Below are 22,941 nucleotides of genomic sequence, written 5' to 3' on the forward strand. Positions count from 1 at the left end.
CATATATCTTAAAATAAAATATGAAATACACATAAAGTGAGACAAACTTTGGAAAACTAAACATTCAAGAGTAAACTCAGCAGTCAGATTTTCTTGAACTGGGTGCGATATTTTCACTCTTACAGGCTAATGTGCTCCAGGAGGTCATTGAGTGTCCTGTGTGTCCGCTCATATTTTTTGTGGCGCCTCCAAATTGCAGCCGAGTTTTTAAATGAGGCAAAATCAGTGATTAGTTAAAAAGCTTTAAATTTATAGATGGCAAAAAGAGCTTGGCATTCCGAGTCTTTGTTATTTTTGTTGAAAGTCGGCCAAGATGAGAACAATTTAGCCCCCAGCATCGACTGTTTAAAAGGAAATTGTGTTTCTTATCCATCTCAGTGTGCAGTTGAATAATTGCATTATTCAGCTGCTGGATTATCTTAGTTCATTAGAAATAAGAATGAAAAGATAAACAGGAATGGCAGAACTATCAAGCCAACAAATTCCTACTATTCCAAGCTTTTCTTTGTTTTTAAGCATGATCCCACAGCCATGGTAAAAAGAAAATGCACCCATTAGTTCAAAAGATTTAATGCATGAATGAGCTGGCTTTCACCTGATTCTACACATTTTTTACAAGTTTAGCATGGAGATTTGTATTCTTTTTTGTATGAAACCACACGCCACAGACTCTCCTCTCTGCCGTTGCAGGAAAACTAAGTACACCAGCAAAACTTTGGACACATGCAAATTGTGTAAAGCCCTACAGATTAAATGGCAAATGATTTATTTTTTTCTTTTTCCTATTTCTAACCCGAGAACTGTCTTAGCATTCTGTTACATCCAACTACAGGCTTCAGTGTTTTCATCTGACACGTTGTGTGGTTGACCAGCACAAAGTCAGAATCTGTATTCAGACCTTTTTACTCAGGTAAATAACATCAATTACAGTCAATTACCTTCAAAACATTATCAAGATATGGCCGTCTACCTAATGTCAACCCAGCCAAAGATCATTGATCAGGAAAGCAGCTAAAGCCACGTCTCTATTACCAGGTCCACCATGGTTTCCTCCCCATTTTTCACAACCACCTCAAGGGGGTACAAGCCGTGTATTACGCACAAGGATTTTTACTGACAGCTGATTGGCCCGTGATTTACGTCACAAGATGAGCAAAGGCCAGACCTTGGAAACTCCTCAAACAACTACATCTCCACCATCATTTTCAAACATGAGGCCAAAGTAGTTGACAAGATGGCGAGCTGCACATTGATAATTCTACCGTCAAACCTTCAGGTCCAAACCGTTTTTATCTATTGTGGCAGAAGAGCACATACATTGTCAGGTGAAACAAGCAACTCACAACAAACAAATATACAGAGAGATTGCTGGCACCCAAGGACACATGTGCAAAATTGCATCATCTGAGCTTCAACCACATTCCCGCTCATGTTCTTGCGCATTTTCACTCTCACGTTTAGTGGAGACAAACTCAGCTTGGCTAGAAGCAAACCAGACATTAACCGGTTAGATTGAGACTAGACAACAGAGAATGGGCTTAGGAGTCCCATGCTAAACCTGAAGGAGCTGCAGAGATTTACATGTCAGATGTTAAAGTTCGGAGAGTATGGAAGAAAAGCAAGAAGTGTTGATACACTTGAAAGTTATTGGGGGGTTATTTTGCTTTCATTTTTTTCTCCTGAGAGTTTTTGCGGCGCTAATGGCTCGTATTTTTGCGACAGAAGGCAGACAGGAAAGAGGGCAAGACATGCGGCAAAGGTCGTCGGGACCGGGAGTCAAACCCGCGACGTCCGTGTCGAGGACTAAGCTTTGTATGAAATAGAAAGCAGGTGGAAGAAGGTATCCTGTACAAATGAGACCAAAGTTAAACTTTTTGGCCTCAATATGAAAGAATATATTGTGGAAAACTAACACAGGACATTAAGTTGACTAGAGCTTCCCCACTGCGGAACATTTTTGGTAAAACTGCCGTTTTTAGTGCTTCTGTTGAATTGCTTTGCTGATTAAATACATACATTTTAACTATATTTAGTTTATATTTCAGTAGAAATTGACAAGTTTAGTTTATTGTACTCACTGGAACAGCAGGAAGAAATGCCATCACATAAAGGTGGGCAGTTCTGAAATGTTGCAAAAGAAAAAGAAAAACATTTCAGCAAGTGCCATAAACACAGTTATATTTTTTTACTTTCCATACCCTGTTTCTGCAGAATGAAAATTATGTTTTTAAATATTTATTGTAAATGGAATAAATGAATTAAAGAGATAGAAATATTCACTTGGGGTCTTACTAGATTTATTCCACTGGTAAAGACACATAGAAAGCTGAATAATAAACTGCTTAAAGATAATTTAGCTGACAGTTTTACTGATAAGGATTCCAGCTTTGGCCTTGAAGATGAAGACAAGCCTTTTTTTGTATTTTATGTTCTAAACCAGTTTCTCCCAGACAGAGTGTAAAGATATCAGAGCTGCAGGATGTACCGGGCCACTTCATGCTCTTGCTGAAGAAGGAGCAGTAAATTGTGGGAGTTGACAAGGAGAGCCCAACAAGGCAGACAAAACATCAGCAGGATCAGGGTGCTTTTCTGTAGAATAACTCCCACACGTTTCATGTTCCTGCTGCCATATGTCTGCAAAACAGAGACGTTTCAGCGGATGGTTTCAAGCACAATGAGTCACAGATGGAGCACTCAGTCACCTGGGAAATGAGAGTATCACACGCCATCGTCAGGCCGTAGCCTGTTGCAGTTGTTGTCACGTTGATCGTCTAAAGCAACAGACAACAAAACTCAGTTATGAGATGTTTCGCATTAAATCTGATGTTCACGCAAATATCTCGATTTTGCCTACAATTAAAGGATGTTTTCGTTATCAACTTTGCAAACTCCGTTCAAGTTTAATACAAGCTACTCGGAGGTGAATAGGTCGTGAGAATACACATATTTACAATAATGTGTAAACGCAATAAATCTGGGAAGTCTTATAAATGTAGGCTCTTCTCTTTTAAATTGTTTTCTTATATTTTAAAAAAAAAGTTACATGCCTTTAGGGCTGTGTGGAGTGGTGTATTGGGGAACTAGAAAAATTATAGGCATGAGCATCACTGCTGCAACTGCAACCTTTCACCCCAACGTCATTCAGACCCTTGTCAGATTCGAATTCATTGAAATTCTTGTTTACCAATGAATTTGTTGGATAGGAAATTCCCAAAACATAAAACAATCTAGATGGGGAATAATTTTTCCAATAGAGGCATGTCAGTAATTATTTATGCAATTCTCAATAGATAGAGTAAAAGGACTACATTACAAGCGCCCAGCTGTTTGCCTGTTTCCACTAATACTCTGACCGTTGCAGAGAGGTAATGATATCCTAAGTCATTGAGTTTGAAAGGTCTCCGTGCCATAACCCTAATGCTTAGCTCTCTTTACAGGTACTTTGTCAGATTGAAGTCAGGATTCTGACTCTTTCCAATAATAAATGTTTTTCCGCTGTTTTAGATCTTTTTTAATGTGTAATGCAAATCCCACTCAGTCCCTGATACATCGTGTTCTGTACGTTTAACACCCAAAAACTCGGCCATCGAGAAACCCAACAGTATTCTGGCGACAATAATACACAACTCAGTACAAATTTATTGACAATAATTAAAATTTGCTAGCAGATCAACAGGGAAAACAAAATTAACCATAATGAAATATTTTTACATGAATGATGCATTACTTTCTCTACCTCGCATGTAAACTTAGACTCCAAATTGTTCATGCCTGGCATGTTTCGATTGGATTTTTTTGGATGTAATATCGATGTTTTGGAGTTTCCCAGCCAGAGTCCTGTTTTGAATTTACAAGACTTGTTGCTCATCAACAAAATACCAGTGGAAACATAAAAAATATGGTCAGTAATTACAAGAAGCGTTTGATTGCTGTAAAGTTAAAAGAAAAAAAAATGTTCCACTGATAGTTATTGTTTTGTTACCTGTGGAGCAATGCCCTTCTCATCTCCTATGACAAACAAACTTATTAGAGGACTAAAAACATTAAACCTGACCAGCATAGTCCACCTGCCACAAACCACCTTGAGCTTTGTAGCCATTTAAACTCATTAGAGAAAATATTTCAGAAAGAGTAGTTTAAAAAGAAGTTCAAATTTATTTTTTCATTTGAAGCAAAGTATAAGCTGGTGTCATTTTTTCATTAGACTATTTTTATATATTAGAAAGTTCTAAGTAATTCAACATCTTAAAGACAAAATATTTTTTTTGAAACATTATGTGCTGTCTTAAACACACCAGTCAGGCAAAACATCATGACCACTTTTTGCTGTCAAAGTGGGCTTAACATCTCCAAGAGGTGGACTTCACCAGACCTCTAAAGGTGCGCTGTGGTATCTGGCGCTAAGATGTTAATGGCTGATCCTTTAAGTCATGCAAGTTGCAAAGTGGGGCCTCCACTGGTCAGTCTTGTGATCTGTGGAGCCCCTTGATCCATTAGATGGAGTTCTGGTGAATTTGGCAGCCTAAGTCCATACATTAAAGTCTTTGTGCTTCTCAAGCTATTCTTAAACCACTGTTGTTTTGTAGCATTGCTGCTTTATGTGCGGAAAGAGAACCTTTAGGGAAAATATTTGGCCTCCAGCACTGATTAGGAAGCTCATAAATGCCAAAGTAACGCTGATTTAGCTGGTCTGCTTTCTTTCCCATAACGCGTTCTGGTGGCCTGTGTTGCCCAGCTGGGAGTTATTGGACTATTTAATAATTTTGTATCCCCAAACCTTTGAATGATCACTCTATGAATATTGAGTAAATCTTATTTTTGTAAATAAATGACATAAACTGACTCTTTCTTTGGAGGAGCTTGAACCGCTCTGGAAAACTTCCGGAGAACTTTCACAAGTCTGGAAAACATCATTGCTTGCATTAGAAGCCCCTTTATGTCCTACAACAAAAATGAAATCTTATTTCTCATCTTCACTAGAAAACAAGTCTTGATCAAAACAAAGAAAGAAAAAGAACAAACTGGAACTAAAAATAAGCATATTTTTTTTAAGATTCATTTGATGACATCTAAAAATCCACAGACTGAATCCTGTTAATAAAAAGACGCGTTCTGTCAAGAACTGCTAACAATTCAAACACCTGTCACATTTTCTAATCATCTAACACACACACACATGCACACGCACACGCAAACTTTATGGCATTGTTAATCTGCAGAAGAACAATTTCATACCGCTGAGGCCAGGGCATATCCAGCCAACTCTGCATTTCCAATGTGACCGCAAAAAATGGTGATAACAAACGGCAGGAGAAAGTTCAGAATCCGGGACAGCAGCTGTAGAAACACAGTTTGGACTGATTCAGCTACTGCCACTAACTGCATCCAGGCAACTAAAAAGTAAAGAAGTTAGATAGCAATTCATGTGAAATTAGCAGCCGTGGGCTAATTATGCCTCTACTCGATAAGCAGAAGCATTTTTTTTTTTTTTTTTTTTTTTTTTTTTACTTTTAGCACACAAAACATATTCACAAATAATTCCACTATTAAATTGGGTTATGAACAGCACATCACACAACAAATCAAATCAAGTAAAGTCACTCCGATCGCAGCTTTTTGCAGATTAAAGAGCAACACTTAAGTGTCCGTCTACTCACCAGGGGGCCTGTGAGTCGTAAGACGTGATAAAGTTCCTCTCTGTAGGCCAGAGGTAGCCAACGCTTCACACACGCACACCAAAACAGCTTGGAGCTGGCAAATGTTGCCCTCTCATCCACAGGAGGCGCCTCCATCTTGGCAGCAGGAACCCCAGCAACGGGTTCTGCACCCTGCAAGGGGGGTGCAGGTTCCAGAGAACCCGGCCTCTCCATTCAAGCACAGGGAGAGAAGACAGGACAGGAAAGAAAAGCTGCAGAGCAATGGAGGGAGGGAGCGAGGGAGGGAAAGAGGGCAAGGGTAGGGAGGGAGAGGGGGCAAGAGAATTGGCCTCTGTGTTCAGCACAGGCACTTTTTTAAGTTATTGATTGCATCACACTGTTTGAAGGTGGAACAAAAGAGAATAAGAGACAGAAACAAAGAAAGAAAGCATAGAAATAAAAAATAAAAAACAGGTGAGTTAATGGGATATTCATGGTGATTGATTACATATGTCTTGTTCATTTTTCCGACAGACAAACAAAAATGACAACAACTAAAAAAAAAGTCTGTAAAGTCATGTGATCTCTCTGTCTGCCCTTCAGGTTCACTCCGCTGACGGAGGGGTCACATCAGGGCTGCTGGAGGCGGGTTATTGTTGGGGGGCAATGAGCAGTGGATAAATGTTTGAGTTGGACACACAGAGTGAGAAAGCGCCTGTGTGGGTTTGTATGAGTGGTCTCTGAGCCCTCCGCAGTAATCTGATGAGGAATGCTTGTTTGTTGCTCAAATGCCGGGAGCTACATTCACCAACTGCCAGCTAAATCATATTTGTGGTTTTATACATATATTTTGCTCTTTTTTTCTATTTTATTTTTCGCACATGCATTAGACACGGATCTTATCTCACGCTAAGTGTACTTTGGCCACCACCTGCATGCCTGCATTCTCCCTTCTCCTGTAATTTCAACACAAAGAAACCGAGTCACGTGAACGCTCGAACCTGCTCTTATCCACGTTTGCTGACTCAGCTCTGGAACTTAATAGAAATATTTAAATGTAACTTTACGTGATGCTGGTGAACAACTTGATCCAGTCATGGAGCATGTAGATTTAGGAGACGCTGGGTGTGGAAACACGCCGCAGCAGGCAGATTGCAAATCACAACAACAATGATCTATAGGAGTGTGTACATCTGTGTGGTGGAAAAATTACTTCTGACGTTTATCTCTCTGAATGAACTGTGCGTTGCCAGGTGGAGCAGTACCAGATGAAGTCCTGCGTGTCAGCAGGAGATCATCTGTATGACCAACTTTCTTCTAACCCTGTTGTCATCATGTGATTCTGGAACAGCTTACCGTGTTTAGAATTGTTTTCCTGATATGCAGATCCAGAGCGTTCTGATCTAGGAACAAGTAGAACATGTGCATGTAGCTGTTTCTACATGGATGTGAAATATTTCTTCCAGTACAACTAACCGTATAAAAGAAAATGTTTAATTTGTGTTTTTCAGAGCTTCATACTCTGTGTGTAAACTCTCCTTTGCTGCAAGGAATAAATACACCAACAGTTTTATTTGGTTTCAGAAGTCATATTAAATATTCTACAATGTATGAGTAAAAGATTTGTTTATACACTATGGGCACAGGTTGCAGCCACAGCACTTGTGCAATGTAACAAAGAGAGCATTTTTCTCAAGCCAGTGGATGTGTCGAAATTGCAGGTGATCTTTGGCCTCTGATGTAAGTAGGTAGCTTGTAATGGCATAAGGGAACTCAAAGACATTTAAAATATAGAAAACTAATAAATTGGGCACACATGATCATCTACATCACAATGGAGGGTTTTGGACTTTTATTAAAAGTAATTTAAGCTTTAATAACTTTTTGTTTTTGATTAGACAGAGGAAGAAATAACACAAAAGGTGACTTTGTATCAATGCATATACTCTAATCTATATTTCTCCTTTTTTAGTCAAATATATTTCTGGAAATAGAAGTACAGGAATAATCTCTTCCAGAGTTGGCCAATGCCTCACCCTAGTGGGTAAGCTAGAAAAAGCTAATGGAGACATTTATAAACAGCACTCATAAAAAAGCATTTCAGTTCTGTGTGTTACGTAGAAGAGATAACGATGACAGTTTGTATTATTTTACAACTCCATTCAACTGAAGGACAATAAATTCAACATGAGACTTAAGGGATTCGATTGTCAGAAAATGCTCTTGTTCGGTTTTTCAATCTAGAACATGTCATTATTTTCAGATTTTAAAAATAATTTACGTAGAAAAACATTTTCCTGTCAATGAAGTCGACCAACAAAAGGTCAGTTAAGTGATTAAGAAAAATCCCCGGGAGGGATTTTCAGAAGTTACCGGTAATAGGGAAACAAGAAAATAGCTTGTAGGATTCAAACCAATTTGAAGCTTTATCTTGTGAATGTGTCTCTTTAATTCACAAATCTCTATAACTGGTTCATTTGGGATGAACCACAAATCCACAGTTTCTCTCTTCCTGCACAGATTTCCCTGCAAATAATCATTACCCAGTTAGCACAGAGTAACGTTGCTGTGAATGTGTTGTTCGCTGCTGCTCTTCTAAAGACGTTTTAGTTTTCAACGATCCAATCAAACAACAGGAAAACGAGGTATGTTGACTCAACTGTGCAACTTTACAGCTCACATTAATTTCAGTTCTGGTTGGCTGATGATGGTTGTGTTGGTCTTTCGTGAATAGAAAAAGGAGAACAAGGAGAATGTCCTTCATGGACTGTTAAAATGAAGACAACGTTGGAGTTAAAACTAGAAAAAAACTTGTCTGAGAAGTTGAAAGCTAAATGTTTCCCCAAGTGTTAAACAGTTCAGATAACCTTAAAATGGCATCTGCTGAAAACATTCAAGACTGAAAAAGTAATTGGATGATGTTTTATCATGATGGTTTTTGATCTAATTATACATTAGCAAAACACAACAGCACAAAATTTCAACTGTTAAAGTGGATTTTGTGTAAAACAGCTTATTGTTTGAATTGGGATATGCATAAATTGCATAAAGTCTTATATGATTTTTATAAAATGTGTTCAGTAACGATCCCTGTTCCTGGTGGGACTGTTTGTTTATATATGTATAGAGAGAGAGATGGATTATGAAAATCAAATTGAACACAGTGCCTTTTCATTTGCAAATATAAACTCACTGGTATACCTGATCAACTTCTTGTTAAAATGTGTTAAATCAGGAAGGTGATGATAAATTGAAGGCTCACCAAAATCGCACACTAACAGATTGAAGGTTGTGGGAGAAACGTCTGGATTTCAGCTGCATTCAGTTTGCAGGGTGGCAATTTGGCTCTAACAATGGGAGCACTTTTATTTATTGTGCCTTTATCAGTCATATGGGGGACACGTTCTTTGCAAACTTTGGTTTAAGCATCACAGCCTCCCTGGATGTTGCTGCTGAACATTTCCACCCCCTTTATGGCCACACTGTATCCATTTGCCTAAGGGAACATTCTGCAGCAAGTGCACCATGTCAAAAAAACCAAATGATCACAAACAGGGTTTCTTGAAAATGATGAGTTTTTTCCACCTCATATCACCAGATATCAATTCGACAGAGCACATTTAGAATGTGCATTACATTTCAGGTCTGCATCCAACAAAGTGGTGTGAGGCTGCTGTCATGTCAACATCGACCAAAACCTGAGGAATTTTTCTGACATCTTGTTTCAAAATGGTTCTTTTAGATTTGGATGAGGTCCATCCATCTAAGAATGGCTCTTTTATCAAATGTTTTAGTGCTGTTTTGCTACATGTGACTTTTTCCTCTGGTGAAGAATCCTGAAATGTAAAAGTGTAGAAAATTGTGGCTCTCAAGCGCCTCCACTTGACTTCTTTTGACACTCAGAGGTATTAGAGGATGTACCACATAATTAATTTGTCCAGATGCCGTCACATGCACCGCTCTGCAGTGGTATTCAGAAGAAGTTAAGACTGCAGTTCACCACTAGTTGTGTAGGGGACTATTCGTGTGTTAAGGTGACCTGGTAAAAAGACTTGAAACTAATTGAGAAGCAGTGAAAAACCGATGTTTAGACTCACTCTCCATCCAAACGGATTCATTCTTCTTGTAATGTCAGAAAAGAATGGGCTGAAAATTCAGTTTCTATATGCAAAGTTGGTAGAGATATGGATCAAAAAGGCTTACTGAGACCTTCTCCTTAGCGCCTATGATCTGTAAGTCCAGTGACACTTGGAATATAGCAAGCTTCGCCAGGTTAATGATCAGTTTTGCAACAGGTCCCACACATGTCTCAAGAGTCTCAGGTGTTGCGTAACACCATGCCAGATCCTCCGCACTGACTTATTTATGCTGGAAAACTAAAAGAAAACCACAGATCTTTGCTTACACCAAATTACCAGAGTTTAACAAGAAAACACAAAATCAGTCAACAAATAATAATTCCCCAGATATTACTCCATATGTCCCTCCATCACAGTTTCTGTGGTTTTGTGTTATTTCCATCAGAGGTTATGAAAAGCGAAAAACATTTTGTTGTCTTCATGTTTTTATTTTTATCTTTTCAAAGCTAATCTCTATGTGGAGTCATAAGAAAAAACAAGAATAAAAAGAGTAAAATGTAAAATGTGACGTTTCAGCCCTCCATCCACACCCAACAGGTTTTAGTGCAACTTTAATGGTCATTGCCAATAAAAAGATTCCTTGTGTTTGCACATTATAACAGCATGACAATAAAACGAGGGATGGAATAAAATCAGAGGTGGAAGGACCGACAGGGTGTTGCCAGGAACAGGTAAATAAAACCTGAAGAGGGGGAAAGAAAAAAGTTATTTTGGGGCCAAGAAGTTGTAAAAGTGTGCTGGTGGGCCGTTTAAGAGAAGCTGAGGATTCAGACCTGCTTTCATGTGCTCACATTCACACACACTGATCACAGCAGGGGAGGCTCTGACAGATAAAAATAACAAAAAGGTGAGTAAATCTTTTTTATTATTTTTTTCTATTTTACAAAATACAACACCTGCGACAGACTGGCGACCTGTCCAGGGTGAACCCCGCCTCTCGCCCGGGACGCAGCTGGAGATGGGCACCAGCAACCCTCCTGACCCCATTAGGGAAGAAGGGTGTAAAGAAAATGGATGGATGGATGGACAAAATACAACATAGATTGGAAGATTTAAAAATTTACTTTATTTGCTTTTTCCACTTAATTTATCAATAAATTCTCATTGTGAGGGCAAAATCTTCTCTTGTTTTGTTATCTCAAGGCACAGTTATACCAAAGATCAAACATCCATCCATCCATTTTCTGTTCACCCTTGTCCCTAATGGGGTCGGGAGGGTCGCCCGGAACCAGCAACGTTCCGGGTGAGAGGCGGGTTCACCCTGGACAGGTCGCCAGTCTGTCGCAGGGCAACACAAAGACATACAGGACACACAACCATTCACACACACACTCACACCTAAGGAGAGTTTAGAGAGACCAATTAACCTGACAGTCAGGTTTTTGATGTTAGTACCTGCCGGAATGCCTGGAGAGAACCCACGCATGCACACTCCATGCAGAAAGACCCCGGGCCGGGAATCGAACCCAGGACTTTCTTGCTGCAAGGCAACAGTGCTACCAACTGCGCCACTGTGCAGCCCCAAGATCAAACATGTTACACTGTTATACTGTTATGCATAACACCATGTTATATAATTTTTTATGTAACATAATTTTTTCAGTTTAAAAATAAGAAGGATATTCAAACAAAGCACTTTGAAAAGAAAATATGTTCCCCAATCAGTTCAATAACATATACATTGGCAGTTTTGATCTTTATTTGCCCTTATGCTTTAAAAGAACAGATGAATTGATGCTCACATAGAAAAAACTGTGTTAAATAGTTAAACTATTTAACTCTTTTATATACTATTGGTAGTGCTTGCATTGTTTAAAATACTTTATCTTTCTTTATGATGACAAAATATTTGTTATATTGTGGGTTGATATGCTAACAGTTATTTTCCATTGCACTTGAAAATAAAAGCATTCATTTCTTTTGTGGATTATGTTGTAATTTGAATTGAGCTGGACTAAAGATGATCCAAGCTGTCATAAGGGTTTTTAGTCTGAAGACTGTTCCTGGAGAGGAAATCATGGACAAAAATCATTAAAAAAGAAAACACCAACAAATACTGAAAGAGATTTAAAACTTTAAACACATCGTTTGGGTGTTTATACAAATATCATTTATTTATTTAGGTTCACCTGGGAAGACCATCGAAATGAAGTTAATGGTCAGTATCCCGCTTTTATTTTTGCTGCCCTCCTATGCAAGCCAAACATCAGGTAAGCTTCACCGCTTTACATACATGAAACATTTCTTCCTTCCTTCTTGGTTTTCAACTTATCAGTATTTGATGCGTCAAACCCGTCAGTCGTATTTCTTCTTTCCAAGTCATCCGCATTGATTCCACTCCCATACCAAGCACTGAGGGGGTAATCCAGACTGAGACTCAAGAGACGGTGTCTCTGCTCTGTATTCTCTCTGGCACTCCCGACGATAAGGAGTTGGTATGGCTGAGGAATGGTGCTATGATTAAACTGGACGATGGAAACAAGGAGAATGGTAGCAGCGTGTGCATCCATCCGGTCATCCATGAGGATGAGGGCGCCACGTTCACCTGTCAACTGAAGAGCAACTCCTCCCATTCGGCCTCGGTCACCCTCAATGTCACATGTGAGTCCAATTAAAGGATTTTTGTACTACGATAGTAGTACTAATCATGAGGTGTACTTAGAAAATAACAAGTGTTAGGGATTAAAAGGCTGAGATTATTTTAACATCTTGGTTCATTCTGTTATGATATAGTAAAGATTCAACTTTGACTTTTGAAGGTCTTTGTGTTAAACATGGTTTCAGTTTAAGAATATTTTAGCACAGTTTTTCTCATAAACTATTATTTTTTGTAGTTTTCTTGCTTTTTTTTTTATCTATGGAAAACCAGGAAGTGACTTTACTGTCAGTGTAGATTTCCATCCAGTGTAACATCTTTCATTGAGTGTAGTTATCTAAGAGCTACACTAAAACACATAAAAGAAAAAAGTGTTTTGCAGATTGAATGAGTGAGGAGGTGATTTTAAAGTATGAGAAAATGAAAAGAATTACCCCAATATTATCCATCAAAACATAGATAATTGTATCCTTTTGTAGACTGAAAATAATTGTGGTTCTTAGTTTTGATGCATTTAATAAAGCTGTGGGGGGAAAAAAGAGATTTTCAGTATTTGACATGAGATGTTCAAGACAAAATTGGCCATTTTCAATCTCAGGCCAGTTAATTATTTCTAAAAAATGATTCCTAAAACAAATCTAAAAGAAACAATTTGTGTCTGATGCATCTACTGTTAAACTAATGTTACTTATATTATTGATGTAATTTTTTATGGACATCTCAAGATCTTTCACTCTTTAATTGTTTAAGGTTGTAAAAATAGGAACCCATATTAAAAACTGAATTCCTTTTTAAAAAAAAAAGTTCACAATTCAGTGTCGCTCTTTTAATTTTTGTTCCTGGAAAAGAAAGTGATTTAATTTTAGCTTAACACTATGTATTAACCTGATTCCCCTTATTAAATAAAATATATAAACACAAATGGGTTTTCTTGCTAAAGAAAGAATTGGGACTCCCAATCTCCTAATAGCTAGTCTAACTTGCTTTGGTTGAAATTACTTTAGTAATTTCCCTTCTTGTATTGACTGGAAAGGTGTGTACTTTTACTTCAACAGTAGTAGGATTGTGTTGTAATGTGAGCAGTATTTTAGGATTTTTGGACAGTTCTTCTATTATCTATTGGTCTATGCAACATGTTAGATTTGAGCATTTTATGACTGTTTATGAAGAAGCAAAGAATAAAATGTCACTGGGTGGAAAGCTGTCCTAAAGATGCAGCTGATTGCTGCCTTACAGGAACTGGATGAACATCACAACCCTAATAAGTCTGAGCTAATTCCCCGCACCAAATCTTCAGAAGCATGTTAAACCTGCTCATTTGTTTTAGTGTTAATCATTTTTCTTAAATTTTGCTCAGATCACGCAGATCTCAATGGTACAGAGGAAGTTACACTGGAAGAGGAGGAATCGCTGAACCTGCAATGTGACATGAGGGCCAACCCTTTGGTAACGTCAGTGACGTGGAAACTAAACGGAACCATAGTGGATCTATCGACAGGTGGCTTCATTATATCCAACGACGGCTTTAACACCAAGCTACATGTCAAGAGAGTAGACAGAAGCCTGCATGAAGGCGAGTACCAGTGCACAGTAACCTCTCCTGTCTATGGAGATCGCAACAAGATTTTCCATGTCACTGTCACAGGTAAGTTCCCCCGCTGACTGCTTCAAATGTTTACAGAAACCTACAGAAATAATGCCCCTCTCAAAGGTGCCAGTGCTAATCCGATTTAATTTGTCTTTGTCCACAGATAAGACCATAAAGTTCCCTCTGGTGCCGATGATTGCGGGGCTGGTGGTGGTGGGCCTCACAGCTCTTCTTGCCATAGTTTCACGATGGAGGATGATTGCACGGGTAACTCACTCAAAACAAAATTCAAACATTACTCATTCGATTCTTGCAGCACAAATTTCTTAAGAGTTTCATTCTCCTTCAACAGTGCTGCAAAAAGTGATCCAAAAGAACCTGGTCCTCTCAAGTGAGACCGTCGATGAAGTCTTCTGATCACCCAGCTTTTTCTTATTTGATTTCTTACATTTCTGGATTTTACCTGAAGCTAGACGCTCTCCCCACCTAATAAGTAAACAAATAAATAAAACTGTTGTATTTCCTGGAAGAACTGAACATATCAGTCAGTAAGTTTTAAATGGTATTAAGTTATTTTAGTTTAATTTTAATAGATTCAAACAAGATTTGTTATTCTACTGCGTTTCCATTATTTTCTTTTTAGTTCAGACTACAATCATCACATTGTGTCTGGGGAAGACAGAAGAGTTGACTTTCTCACACTAACAGTTCAATAAGCGTTTTTCCTGTGCTAAATATTCAAATGTATGTCAAAATCTGACAAATGTACAAACTTGTGTATACTGTAAGGGATATTGGAAACACACTGTAATGAGGGATTTCAGAATCATGTAATGAGGCATTAAATGTACTAGAACCTGCTGTCACGGAAGAAATAAACTTATTTATCTGTTCCAGAAAGAAAAAAAAAACTAAATTATTCATGAATACAATTTAAGTTGAATAATGTTGAAAGAAATACTATATAAATACAGAGTCAGCAAAGAAAGAAATGATTTAACTTAAGTTAATATCACTGAGTTTGTGTTTGATGCTTGGTTAGGACAAAAAAACAAAATAAAATTCAGAATCAAGCTAGATAAAATTTTGGTTTGGAATTAAACTGGATTTTTTTCTTTCTAGCTCAGTAGATATAAATATTGACAACTTTTGATGTTAGCAATGATTTAATACAAAATTCATTTTTCGACCTGTTGTTTAGGGTGGATAGAGCTAAATTAAGAAAGGTACTTCCAAAAAGAGATTGCATTTAAAAAAGGGGTTTTTTTTAAAAAAAACTATTAACTTTTTTTATTTTTTAATGCAGGAAAAGCATTTAAAGCATTTTCTCTTTAAACAGTAAGCACTTTTTTGAATTTTTAAATATTGAATATTTAACCTGTTTATCAATGCAAATGTGTACGTTGCTTGTTGTACTCAGTTGTCATCATATTTATCCATGGTCGTACAATGTATGAGTAGAAGTACTCATATTTCTTTTTTTGCACAAAGTATAGACAGAAATCGGTGATTCTCAAGAAACTTTGCTGTCAGCTGAAAGACAAAAATCAGCAGCTCTCTGATTGTTCAGATAACTATTTTAAAGCCACACCTCGTGTAATAACATCCGAATTTAATTCAACCAGCATAATATATTTTGGTGACTCGTAAACCATTATTTTTGAATCTAATTTCTCTGAGGTCCACATGTCCACTGAACTTTAGCTCCTGACTCAACAATAAAGCCCAGGCTTGTTAAAATCATGTTATACATTTACTCTTAATGTGACAAAAGGACAGGGATTATGAGGTCGTGTGGTTCAAGGTCTGGACCTTTGTGTTCCTGCCCATTAACAAACACTTCCATGAAAGAAGGCGACAACAGCTGCTCTGATGTAAACCACATGTAGATCAACTAAACAAAACTAATACATATTTGCTGTGTGATATTAAATTTTTTGGGACAGATGAATATCATATTATTTTAGAATTTAATAAAACACAGAGTTGAAGAAGAAATCTCCTATGGGAAAGCCTCAAGAGTCACAGCCATGTTTTAAAACAGCAGAAGAGAAACTCCTCACGATGTGTATGAAGACCTTGAGAAACAGATTTTTGCCTTCTGCCACTTGGCTGCCAAATCGCTCCGACCCTAGAAAGCATTTCCCACACAGGCTTAAAGTGGCATCTGCCAATCACTTTACCTTCAAACCTGTCTGTGGAAATTAGATTAGATTCACATTTTAGTGTGAACAAACAAGCACAAAAAAAAATCTAAAAATATAATACAAGCATCACATGACTAACAAGAACGGCTACTGCCAACAGGGCATTTTTGAAAAACATTGCACTGCAACAGTAAAAGGTAAACTAGAGGTATCAGAGTAAACATAGACTTCAATGTCCCTTAAGGACCATCGACATCTGACTGTATTCTGTAGTTTCTGATCGAGTTAAATAGGTTAAAATGTCCTTTGGTGATAATATCAATTATATCAACAGTTGGATTAAAAAAAATAATAATAATATTTCATCAAAAAAACTTTAATTTATTTGTTACTGCTAGTTTCTGTTTTTTTTTATTATTATTTAAGAAAAAAAGAATGGCTTCTAAATAAATGACATTCTCTGGTATTATTGAGGCTTACTGGTTTAAATGTAATTTACATTTAAAGCAACATATGAAGTATGTCTTTTTAATTCCAATGTGGCAAATCAACCTCAGTCCCACTATGTTGTTATGATGTTCATTTTCTGAAATTTTATTTTTACAAGATGGAAATGCACGCTTTTCTGAAGGTTTTGTCTTGAATAATGTTCTCTAATATCCTGGATATAATCAAGATGTTTTTGGCAAATGTAAAACAGTTATTTCAATAGTTAGTTATTTTTTATCTTGGATTTGTGCACAGCATATTTCTTATTTTTTAATTGTGAACATTGAACTTCACTGAGACAAGTCAGCAGTGTTTAGAGAAGTCTTGATTCAGAGGGTCAGGTAATAATCAGACCTGGGTGTTGCTGATAGAATGTTTTTTATTTAAATAATTAAAAAAAAAAATTTATTATTGATTTTCTGAACATAATGTCACATAAAACACAAACAGTAACCAAAACAAAAAAGGCTGATGCACAACCACACCCCAAAGTTGCTGGCAAGTTTTAAACTTTTCAAGAAAGAGATGTTTTTAATAAAGTAGTTTTTAATCAATTGAGTCATAATTTAAGAAGAGGGTGTTGGTTACAATTTCACTGATGGCCAGATTATTTTTGAATGCTGTTATCCCCTTAAGCAATAAAGTGAGAATTTGAAAACTGCTTTTTGTATTTTCTTGGGTTTTCTTGTATTGATGTTATTCTAGTTGTTGTTGTTGTTGTTGTTGTTGTTGTTGTTGTTGTTGTTGTTGTTGTTGTTTTATAATCATCTGTTTGAACATTTGAAGCAAAAGAAGCAAAATCAAGAAGAAAAATTCTCCTTCACAACAGGATGTTATTTCTCTGTTTTATATTCATATTTTTATCCTCTTCAAATATATTTGCACCATTTATGTCTTGTAAAGCACAATAATTTTTTTCACTAATATGAAAAGTGAAAACAGCATACATTAATTATTGGACATCTTCAACATTATAATTAAGAAAAATATTTTGTGGCAGTACATATTTTGTGATTTTGTATCTCTACTGAGTATTTGAATTTTAAAAATATCAATCTTAGTATTCAAGAATTTTTCCATGAATGTCAGCAGAAATATTACTTCTGTTTTGAAACTTACTTCCACCCATAACATATTAATTTTCAAACTTATGCTAAATTACTAACACTAGGATCATTAAAGATAAAACCATATGGCAGAACCGATTTCCAATAATATCTTGCACTCTCATTACATTAAAACTCTTCAAAATTAAAAAGAAATATGAAAACTTTGTTGATTTAAACATCCATAAAAAGATAATTGAAATAACTGCAAGAAAAGCAAAGCATAAAACAATAAAAGCATAAAAAAATGTTAAAAGATAGTAAAACAAAATAATTAAAAAAATAAAGGGTGAGTCAGAATAAAAGTAGGCCTACTAGAATCTTACCAGACAGATTGGCAGATAAACACTCTTTCCATCGCTATACATAAACGTGACCAACGCAACGTGCTACGTCATCGTGCAGCGTGAGGAGCGTGGTGATGTGGTTAATACGCTGTGGTCCACCGCCAAATTCAAATTGTAAGGAAAAAAGGGAGAGAAAGGGAGCAGCTGCAGCAGAGCACCGAGGATTATCACAAGTGTCTGTTTGGGGTGAGTTATTTACACTGTGAAAATACATTTTTCCTCTTTCTCACTTTTAAAAACTGCCTCTAGTCGTAGCATGTCGAGTTGTTATTATTGACTGCGTTTTCACAAAAAACGGGGTTGCTTTATAAAATGAAGATCACGGACAAACCCCTCAATGTTCATCTGTATTATTTCTAAGCTTGACGCGCGGTTGCTAAGGAATGTAAAAAGTTTGTAACTTTTAACGTAAAGCAGAGCGTTGAATCTCAGTTATTCTTTGTTCTGGGGGTGTTTGGAAAGCAGTTTCTGTCGACTGGAGTTAAACAGGGCAGGGCAGTCTGCACGGCAACACACACACATTGTCTCAGACACATTGTCTGAAACGACAAAAGAAAGTAAGGCTCACTAACATGATTGTCACTGCTTGATTGTGAAGGTTGTTACGGGTCATTTTTCACCTTCTGAATATTTTTTAACACTTCTTGACACTTTCTCTTTGAAAATTCCTTTAAAAAATAAAAACATTTGTCGATAAAATGGTCTATAAAGTGTTCTACTTTTTACTTTACTTTTTCTTTACTTGTTGGTGCTGTATTCAAAGTAATGCAGCAATTCCCTTCGCCTGTTTTCCCTCTTCCACTAATTTGGGTTTCTGGAAAATATTCTTGGTGTGAAAAACGCATCTGAATTGTTTAACCACCCAAATCAAGATTGGCTGAGCAGCTTGATCAAGCCTTTCCTAACAATTAGTGATATTTGGTTTAAGTACATGCTGTTTGTTGATGCATTCTTGGACTGGAGATTGTCCACCATCTTCAGTCCATGAAGATTTGTGGTGTGGTGTGCTGATGTATTTGCCTTCTGTCAATTGCATCCTCTCTCTCCCATCAGTTTGTCTAAAAATGTTTCAATACCAAGAGTTCTGTTCAAAGAGACGATTTGTTTATGTGGAAATGGTTTTGAAACTGAATTAGTTTCAGAATTCCTGAAACTAAGAATTTCATGTCATGAAAAGAAACAAAAATGATTGGGATCTTTTTTTTTAGGATTAGACCTACCAGTCAATAACCACAGACGGGTAAAAAAATCATGGATGGTTTTGGGAGAGCTGTGGTTGGAGTCTGGCGGGCGCACACAGTCCTGGATGAATCTGATGGAGCAGAGAGCTCCCCAGAAGTTCCTGATCATTTCCGTAAGATGCCCTCGTCATCCTCCCTCGGCTCCCTGCGGATGTCCTTGCGGAAGCGGCTGCCGCTCCGGTCGGTTCAGGCAAACTCCCTCCCGGAAACGACAACCACAGAAATCCGGAAGCAGCCCAAACCCAGCACGGCCCGCAAGCTCTCCCGCAGCGCCAGGAACTCCATCAGCGAAATGTGTCAGGTGAGTGTTTGCATCACAGCTTGCCTTCTGTGTATGTTATGCATGAAGTTAAGTGGCTTCGTTTAATTGCCTCAGAGGTTTCAAAGGACCAGAGAGTTTTCACGTGAGGAGTGCTTGGTGGCCACCCCGGGTCGAGACCCAGAAATTGCAGGTGCATCGTCTTGCACTCCGCGGCGTACACCTCGTCGAGCTGCAACACCAAGACGGACCCCTAGATCTGCTGCCAAACCCGGCCGCACGCCGGGGTCTAGAGAGCGAAAGACCCCTGAAGCGTCTGTACGTGGGGTGAAAACGGGGAGAGGCAGGAGGCAGCTGGTCCGAATGGCTGCGCTGCGAAGTCCGTTTTCTTCCGCAAACACAGAGAACCAGAGAATGTGAGTTACATAGTTGACCTTTTGGGGATTCTTTTTGAATGCTTTATTACTTAGTCCTAATTTTAAACCCTTTTTGGTGTACTTTTGTCGCTTTTTCTTTTCTTTTCTTTTCTTTTTAGAAAATTTGACAAAGATTTGGAGTCTGTTTCCAGTGGAATCAGAAGGCTCAAATATCTGTCCAAGGCTTTTGATGACATAATTCGAAGAGAGGACAGGTAAGGTTATATTTTTCCTAAATGGGTGTTTTTATTTAGTTTTGTTTCTCTTGACAAGTCATTTTTTTATGATATAATAAAGAACATCTGATAAAGAGAGTATCCTCTTGTATCTGTTTGAGAAATGTCAGAGGGTTGTTGAGGCGGGTCGGAATCCAGTGCAGATTGTGATGTTTCCTCCCCTTCACCCGCCCTCTCAACATTCTTCCCGCCTCAGTTTGAAACGGTGCCTCTGTTTCTGGTATTGGGATAAGTGGGGGTGGTGGGTGTGGGAAATTGGAGCCAGACAAAAATGACAAAAATGTGGGTCCCTTTTTTTTTCTTTTTTTCTTCTGCATCACTTCCTGTGTTGACATTCAAACTCCAAAAGCAGTGCCAGAACCGTAAACAATCAGACACTGATAAAGGCGGAGACACATGAACAGTGAGCTTGTGTGATATCTGTTCAGGATACGTGCCGCTATGGGTGATCCTCACTGTAAAAAAAAATAATAATAATTTAATTAAATGCATATTTAGAAGTGTATTTCTCTACAGGGAGCTCACACATCCCCTGATTGTGGAGTAGGACCCAAGGTAACGCAACTCCTGGAAAGATGTTTAACCAAACCTGAACACTGTTACTAATTTCAGCATGAAAATGCATGACGGTGCCCCCCTTATGCCTATCTGTGTGGCTTCACAAATTAAGCCTTGAAAATCTAACATTCTAACAGTTTGTCATTTAATGAATAACTCACTGTTCAAGCAAGGAATGTTTTTCTTTTGTCACGTTGCACTTATACTGACAGTTTTCAAGAGAGCTTGGAGGGACTTGATGATATATTAAAACTCCTGATGGAAAGCTGTGATATTAAAAATCTGGCTCACAGATATTGTTGCATGTGCAAATAATTTATGATTTTCTTTTGGGGTTTTTAACCGTAACAATGTTAGTTTTAAACTTTTTTTTATTTTTTATGGCAGTATATTGTTTTTGAAACTTATTTCTAACTGTCCAGTCCCACATAGTTTATATAAATTCCTCATAGCCACGAATGTTGTATTCATTTTGGGTTCACGCTTTTTCAGGGTGGAATAATAATCTTCATTCAGTATAATGTTTTTATAGTAGATTTTCTCCAAACAGGGTCAACATTTTTTTTTTTTATGTTTTCCTATGTTCATCCATGCCCCCTAATATTTTTCTAAATGTAATTTAGCAAGTTTGTCTTGATGAGATCTCTACTTTTTTGTTATTTTTTTATACAGCTTATAATAAACTTCTGGCATATTTCAGGCTTGATATTTGACTGCTCTTCTTGGCAGAACTGTAGAGCTCATGTACATTCATATTTATAATGTTGCCTGTATTGATTAAACAGATTATAGATGGATAGATTAATTAAATACTGTAAGTCCTGTTTTTGTGTTTTTTGACAGGCCTGGTTCAAGCAACTGTCCTGGAGGGGCGATGATGAGAAAGTTGGACCCTAGTGGGAAACTCAGTCGGTCCAACCTCACGCGCCGCGCATCAAATCTCTCCAACACACTGGGAGGATGGGCCAACACAGCTGTGAACACTATCCGGAAACCAAACTGAAGCACACAGAGCCTTCAGTAGCCATGTCTAAAGGTGTTATTGTGGTGTCACTGTTACATGTACTGAGAAACTTTCCTATAGCTGCTTGATTTTTGTCTGCTATGTATGTTTAGCATTATTTGTGAGTCTTGTGTTTACATGTCTCAGGTTAGCTCTGTAGGGTGAACATCCTCATAACTACCAAAGGGATTGTGATGTTTAAACCATATATTTTAGTTACATATCCTAACTAGTATAAAGAAATGCTACACTATACTCAGATTGTAGCTGTAAAACTAACACTAAGTGTTTTGAGAGAGTACAGGTGGTTTGTCTTTACTATATGTGTATGTAGAAATCCTAATGTTTTTATATTCCTTTTAATAAACCAAAATTTTATATTTTTCCTTTTTTATAGATTTGCAACGGGACCTTTTTTTTAATATAGCCTGGATAATATTTAAATGGGCAATTTTTAGCAGAGGTTGTTGCTTGCAATGGTCTGTGAATGATTCATGCTCCAATGCAGTACACATAAATCATCAGATAATGTGATGGGGGAGGGAGGGATTTAAAGGTTCATTACCAGATGATGGCAGTGATGATGATGTTATGAAGAAAAATCCAGTGAGTTATTAGCATAGTGACAGCCTCAAATGAAGCAAAACACTTTTTTTTCTTCTTCGCTGTGCTTCCTTTTTCTGAATTAATGGGGAAGAAGGGAGAATCTGTACCTAACTGAAAAAACTGGACAATAAAAACTGCAAGTCAACATTAAAAGTCTCCTTTATTTGTTTGAAACGACATGTCGGGTAACCTAAAACTGTTGTAATTTATTTGCATGTTACTTGTATCATTAGAGCTAAATCTTGACTTAATTTTTTATTGTCTTCCAAATTAATAGATTCAAACATTTTGCGTAAGAACAAAGGGGCTTGTTTTTGTTCGACAGAATGAAAGGCTTTCAATTTGGCAGTCGTTTATTTTGTCATCACTAAACCAAATGCCTTCTAGAAATCCTGAGTCGATGCCTTCATAAAAACAAAATTTGTCGTAATCACAGCAGCAAGTTTTTCAATAATGTATCTGCTCTGTACATCCTAAAGCTGAAATGTCTCCCCATTCTTGGTAGAATAGTTTCAAGTCAGTCAGAATAGATGTAAAATGTATTTCCAGTCAGATTAAGTCTGGAAGGACATTT

The 22,941-nt window shown here is 37.4% G+C and overlaps 3 protein-coding genes across 4 annotated transcripts in view; 2 read left to right on the forward strand and 1 right to left on the reverse strand.

The window, feature by feature from the left end:
• The window catches only part of slc47a1 (solute carrier family 47 member 1), a 16,080-nt gene extending 10,178 nt beyond the window's left edge, over nucleotides 1-5,902 (reverse strand). Inside the window, exons 1-5 of the mRNA XM_044139769.1 lie at nucleotides 5,658-5,902; nucleotides 5,236-5,337; nucleotides 2,703-2,771; nucleotides 2,486-2,634; nucleotides 2,079-2,121 (exon numbers count right to left, since the gene is read on the reverse strand). Coding sequence (XP_043995704.1) covers nucleotides 2,079-2,121; nucleotides 2,486-2,634; nucleotides 2,703-2,771; nucleotides 5,236-5,337; nucleotides 5,658-5,870 — 576 coding nt within the window. The 5' untranslated portion in view covers nucleotides 5,871-5,902. The remainder of the gene's footprint in view (nucleotides 1-2,078; nucleotides 2,122-2,485; nucleotides 2,635-2,702; nucleotides 2,772-5,235; nucleotides 5,338-5,657) is intronic.
• A 4,502-nt stretch (nucleotides 5,903-10,404) lies between these two features.
• On the forward strand, nucleotides 10,405-15,195 carry tmigd1 (transmembrane and immunoglobulin domain containing 1). The gene is made up of 6 exons (XM_044139770.1): nucleotides 10,405-10,622; nucleotides 11,899-11,985; nucleotides 12,095-12,376; nucleotides 13,729-14,016; nucleotides 14,123-14,226; nucleotides 14,312-15,195. Exons 2-6 carry the CDS (start codon nucleotides 11,922-11,924, stop codon nucleotides 14,324-14,326), a joined length of 753 nt encoding a protein of 250 aa, XP_043995705.1. The 5' UTR covers nucleotides 10,405-10,622; nucleotides 11,899-11,921; the 3' UTR covers nucleotides 14,327-15,195.
• Nucleotides 15,196-18,121: 2,926 nt separating this feature from the next.
• On the forward strand, nucleotides 18,122-22,155 carry LOC122844393. 2 transcript variants are annotated; one of them, XM_044139772.1, is made up of 6 exons: nucleotides 18,129-18,234; nucleotides 19,257-19,590; nucleotides 19,666-19,964; nucleotides 20,084-20,179; nucleotides 20,717-20,755; nucleotides 21,602-21,737. In XM_044139772.1, the coding sequence occupies exons 2-5, from the start codon at nucleotides 19,300-19,302 to the stop codon at nucleotides 20,745-20,747; spliced, it is 717 nt and encodes a 238-aa protein (XP_043995707.1). In that variant the 5' UTR covers nucleotides 18,129-18,234; nucleotides 19,257-19,299; the 3' UTR covers nucleotides 20,748-20,755; nucleotides 21,602-21,737. The 2 variants fall into 2 exon arrangements, with proteins under 2 accessions (XP_043995706.1, XP_043995707.1); XM_044139771.1 differs by lacking the exon at nucleotides 20,717-20,755 and having other exon boundaries at nucleotides 18,122-18,234; nucleotides 21,602-22,155.
• Nucleotides 22,156-22,941: the final 786 nt, after the last annotated feature.

The sequence above is a fragment of the Gambusia affinis genome, linkage group LG15, assembly GCF_019740435.1.
Source record: "Gambusia affinis linkage group LG15, SWU_Gaff_1.0, whole genome shotgun sequence".
NCBI lineage: Eukaryota > Metazoa > Chordata > Actinopteri > Cyprinodontiformes > Poeciliidae > Gambusia > Gambusia affinis.

Excerpts from the sequence above, each read along its gene's own strand:
- LOC122844393 (XM_044139771.1), top strand. The coding sequence starts at position 19,300 with ATGGATGGTTTTGGGAGAGCTGTGGTTGGAGTCTGGCGGGCGCACACA. Across the intron at positions 19,965-20,083 it reads AACACAGAGAACCAGAGAAT|AAAATTTGACAAAGATTTGG; the intron begins GTGAGTTACATA and ends TTTTCTTTTTAG. Across the intron at positions 20,180-21,601 it reads ATAATTCGAAGAGAGGACAG|GCCTGGTTCAAGCAACTGTC; the intron begins GTAAGGTTATAT and ends GTTTTTTGACAG.
- tmigd1 (XM_044139770.1), top strand. The coding sequence starts at position 11,922 with ATGAAGTTAATGGTCAGTATCCCGCTTTTATTTTTGCTGCCCTCCTAT. Across the intron at positions 12,377-13,728 it reads GGTCACCCTCAATGTCACAT|ATCACGCAGATCTCAATGGT; the intron begins GTGAGTCCAATT and ends AATTTTGCTCAG. Across the intron at positions 14,017-14,122 it reads TTTCCATGTCACTGTCACAG|ATAAGACCATAAAGTTCCCT; the intron begins GTAAGTTCCCCC and ends CTTTGTCCACAG.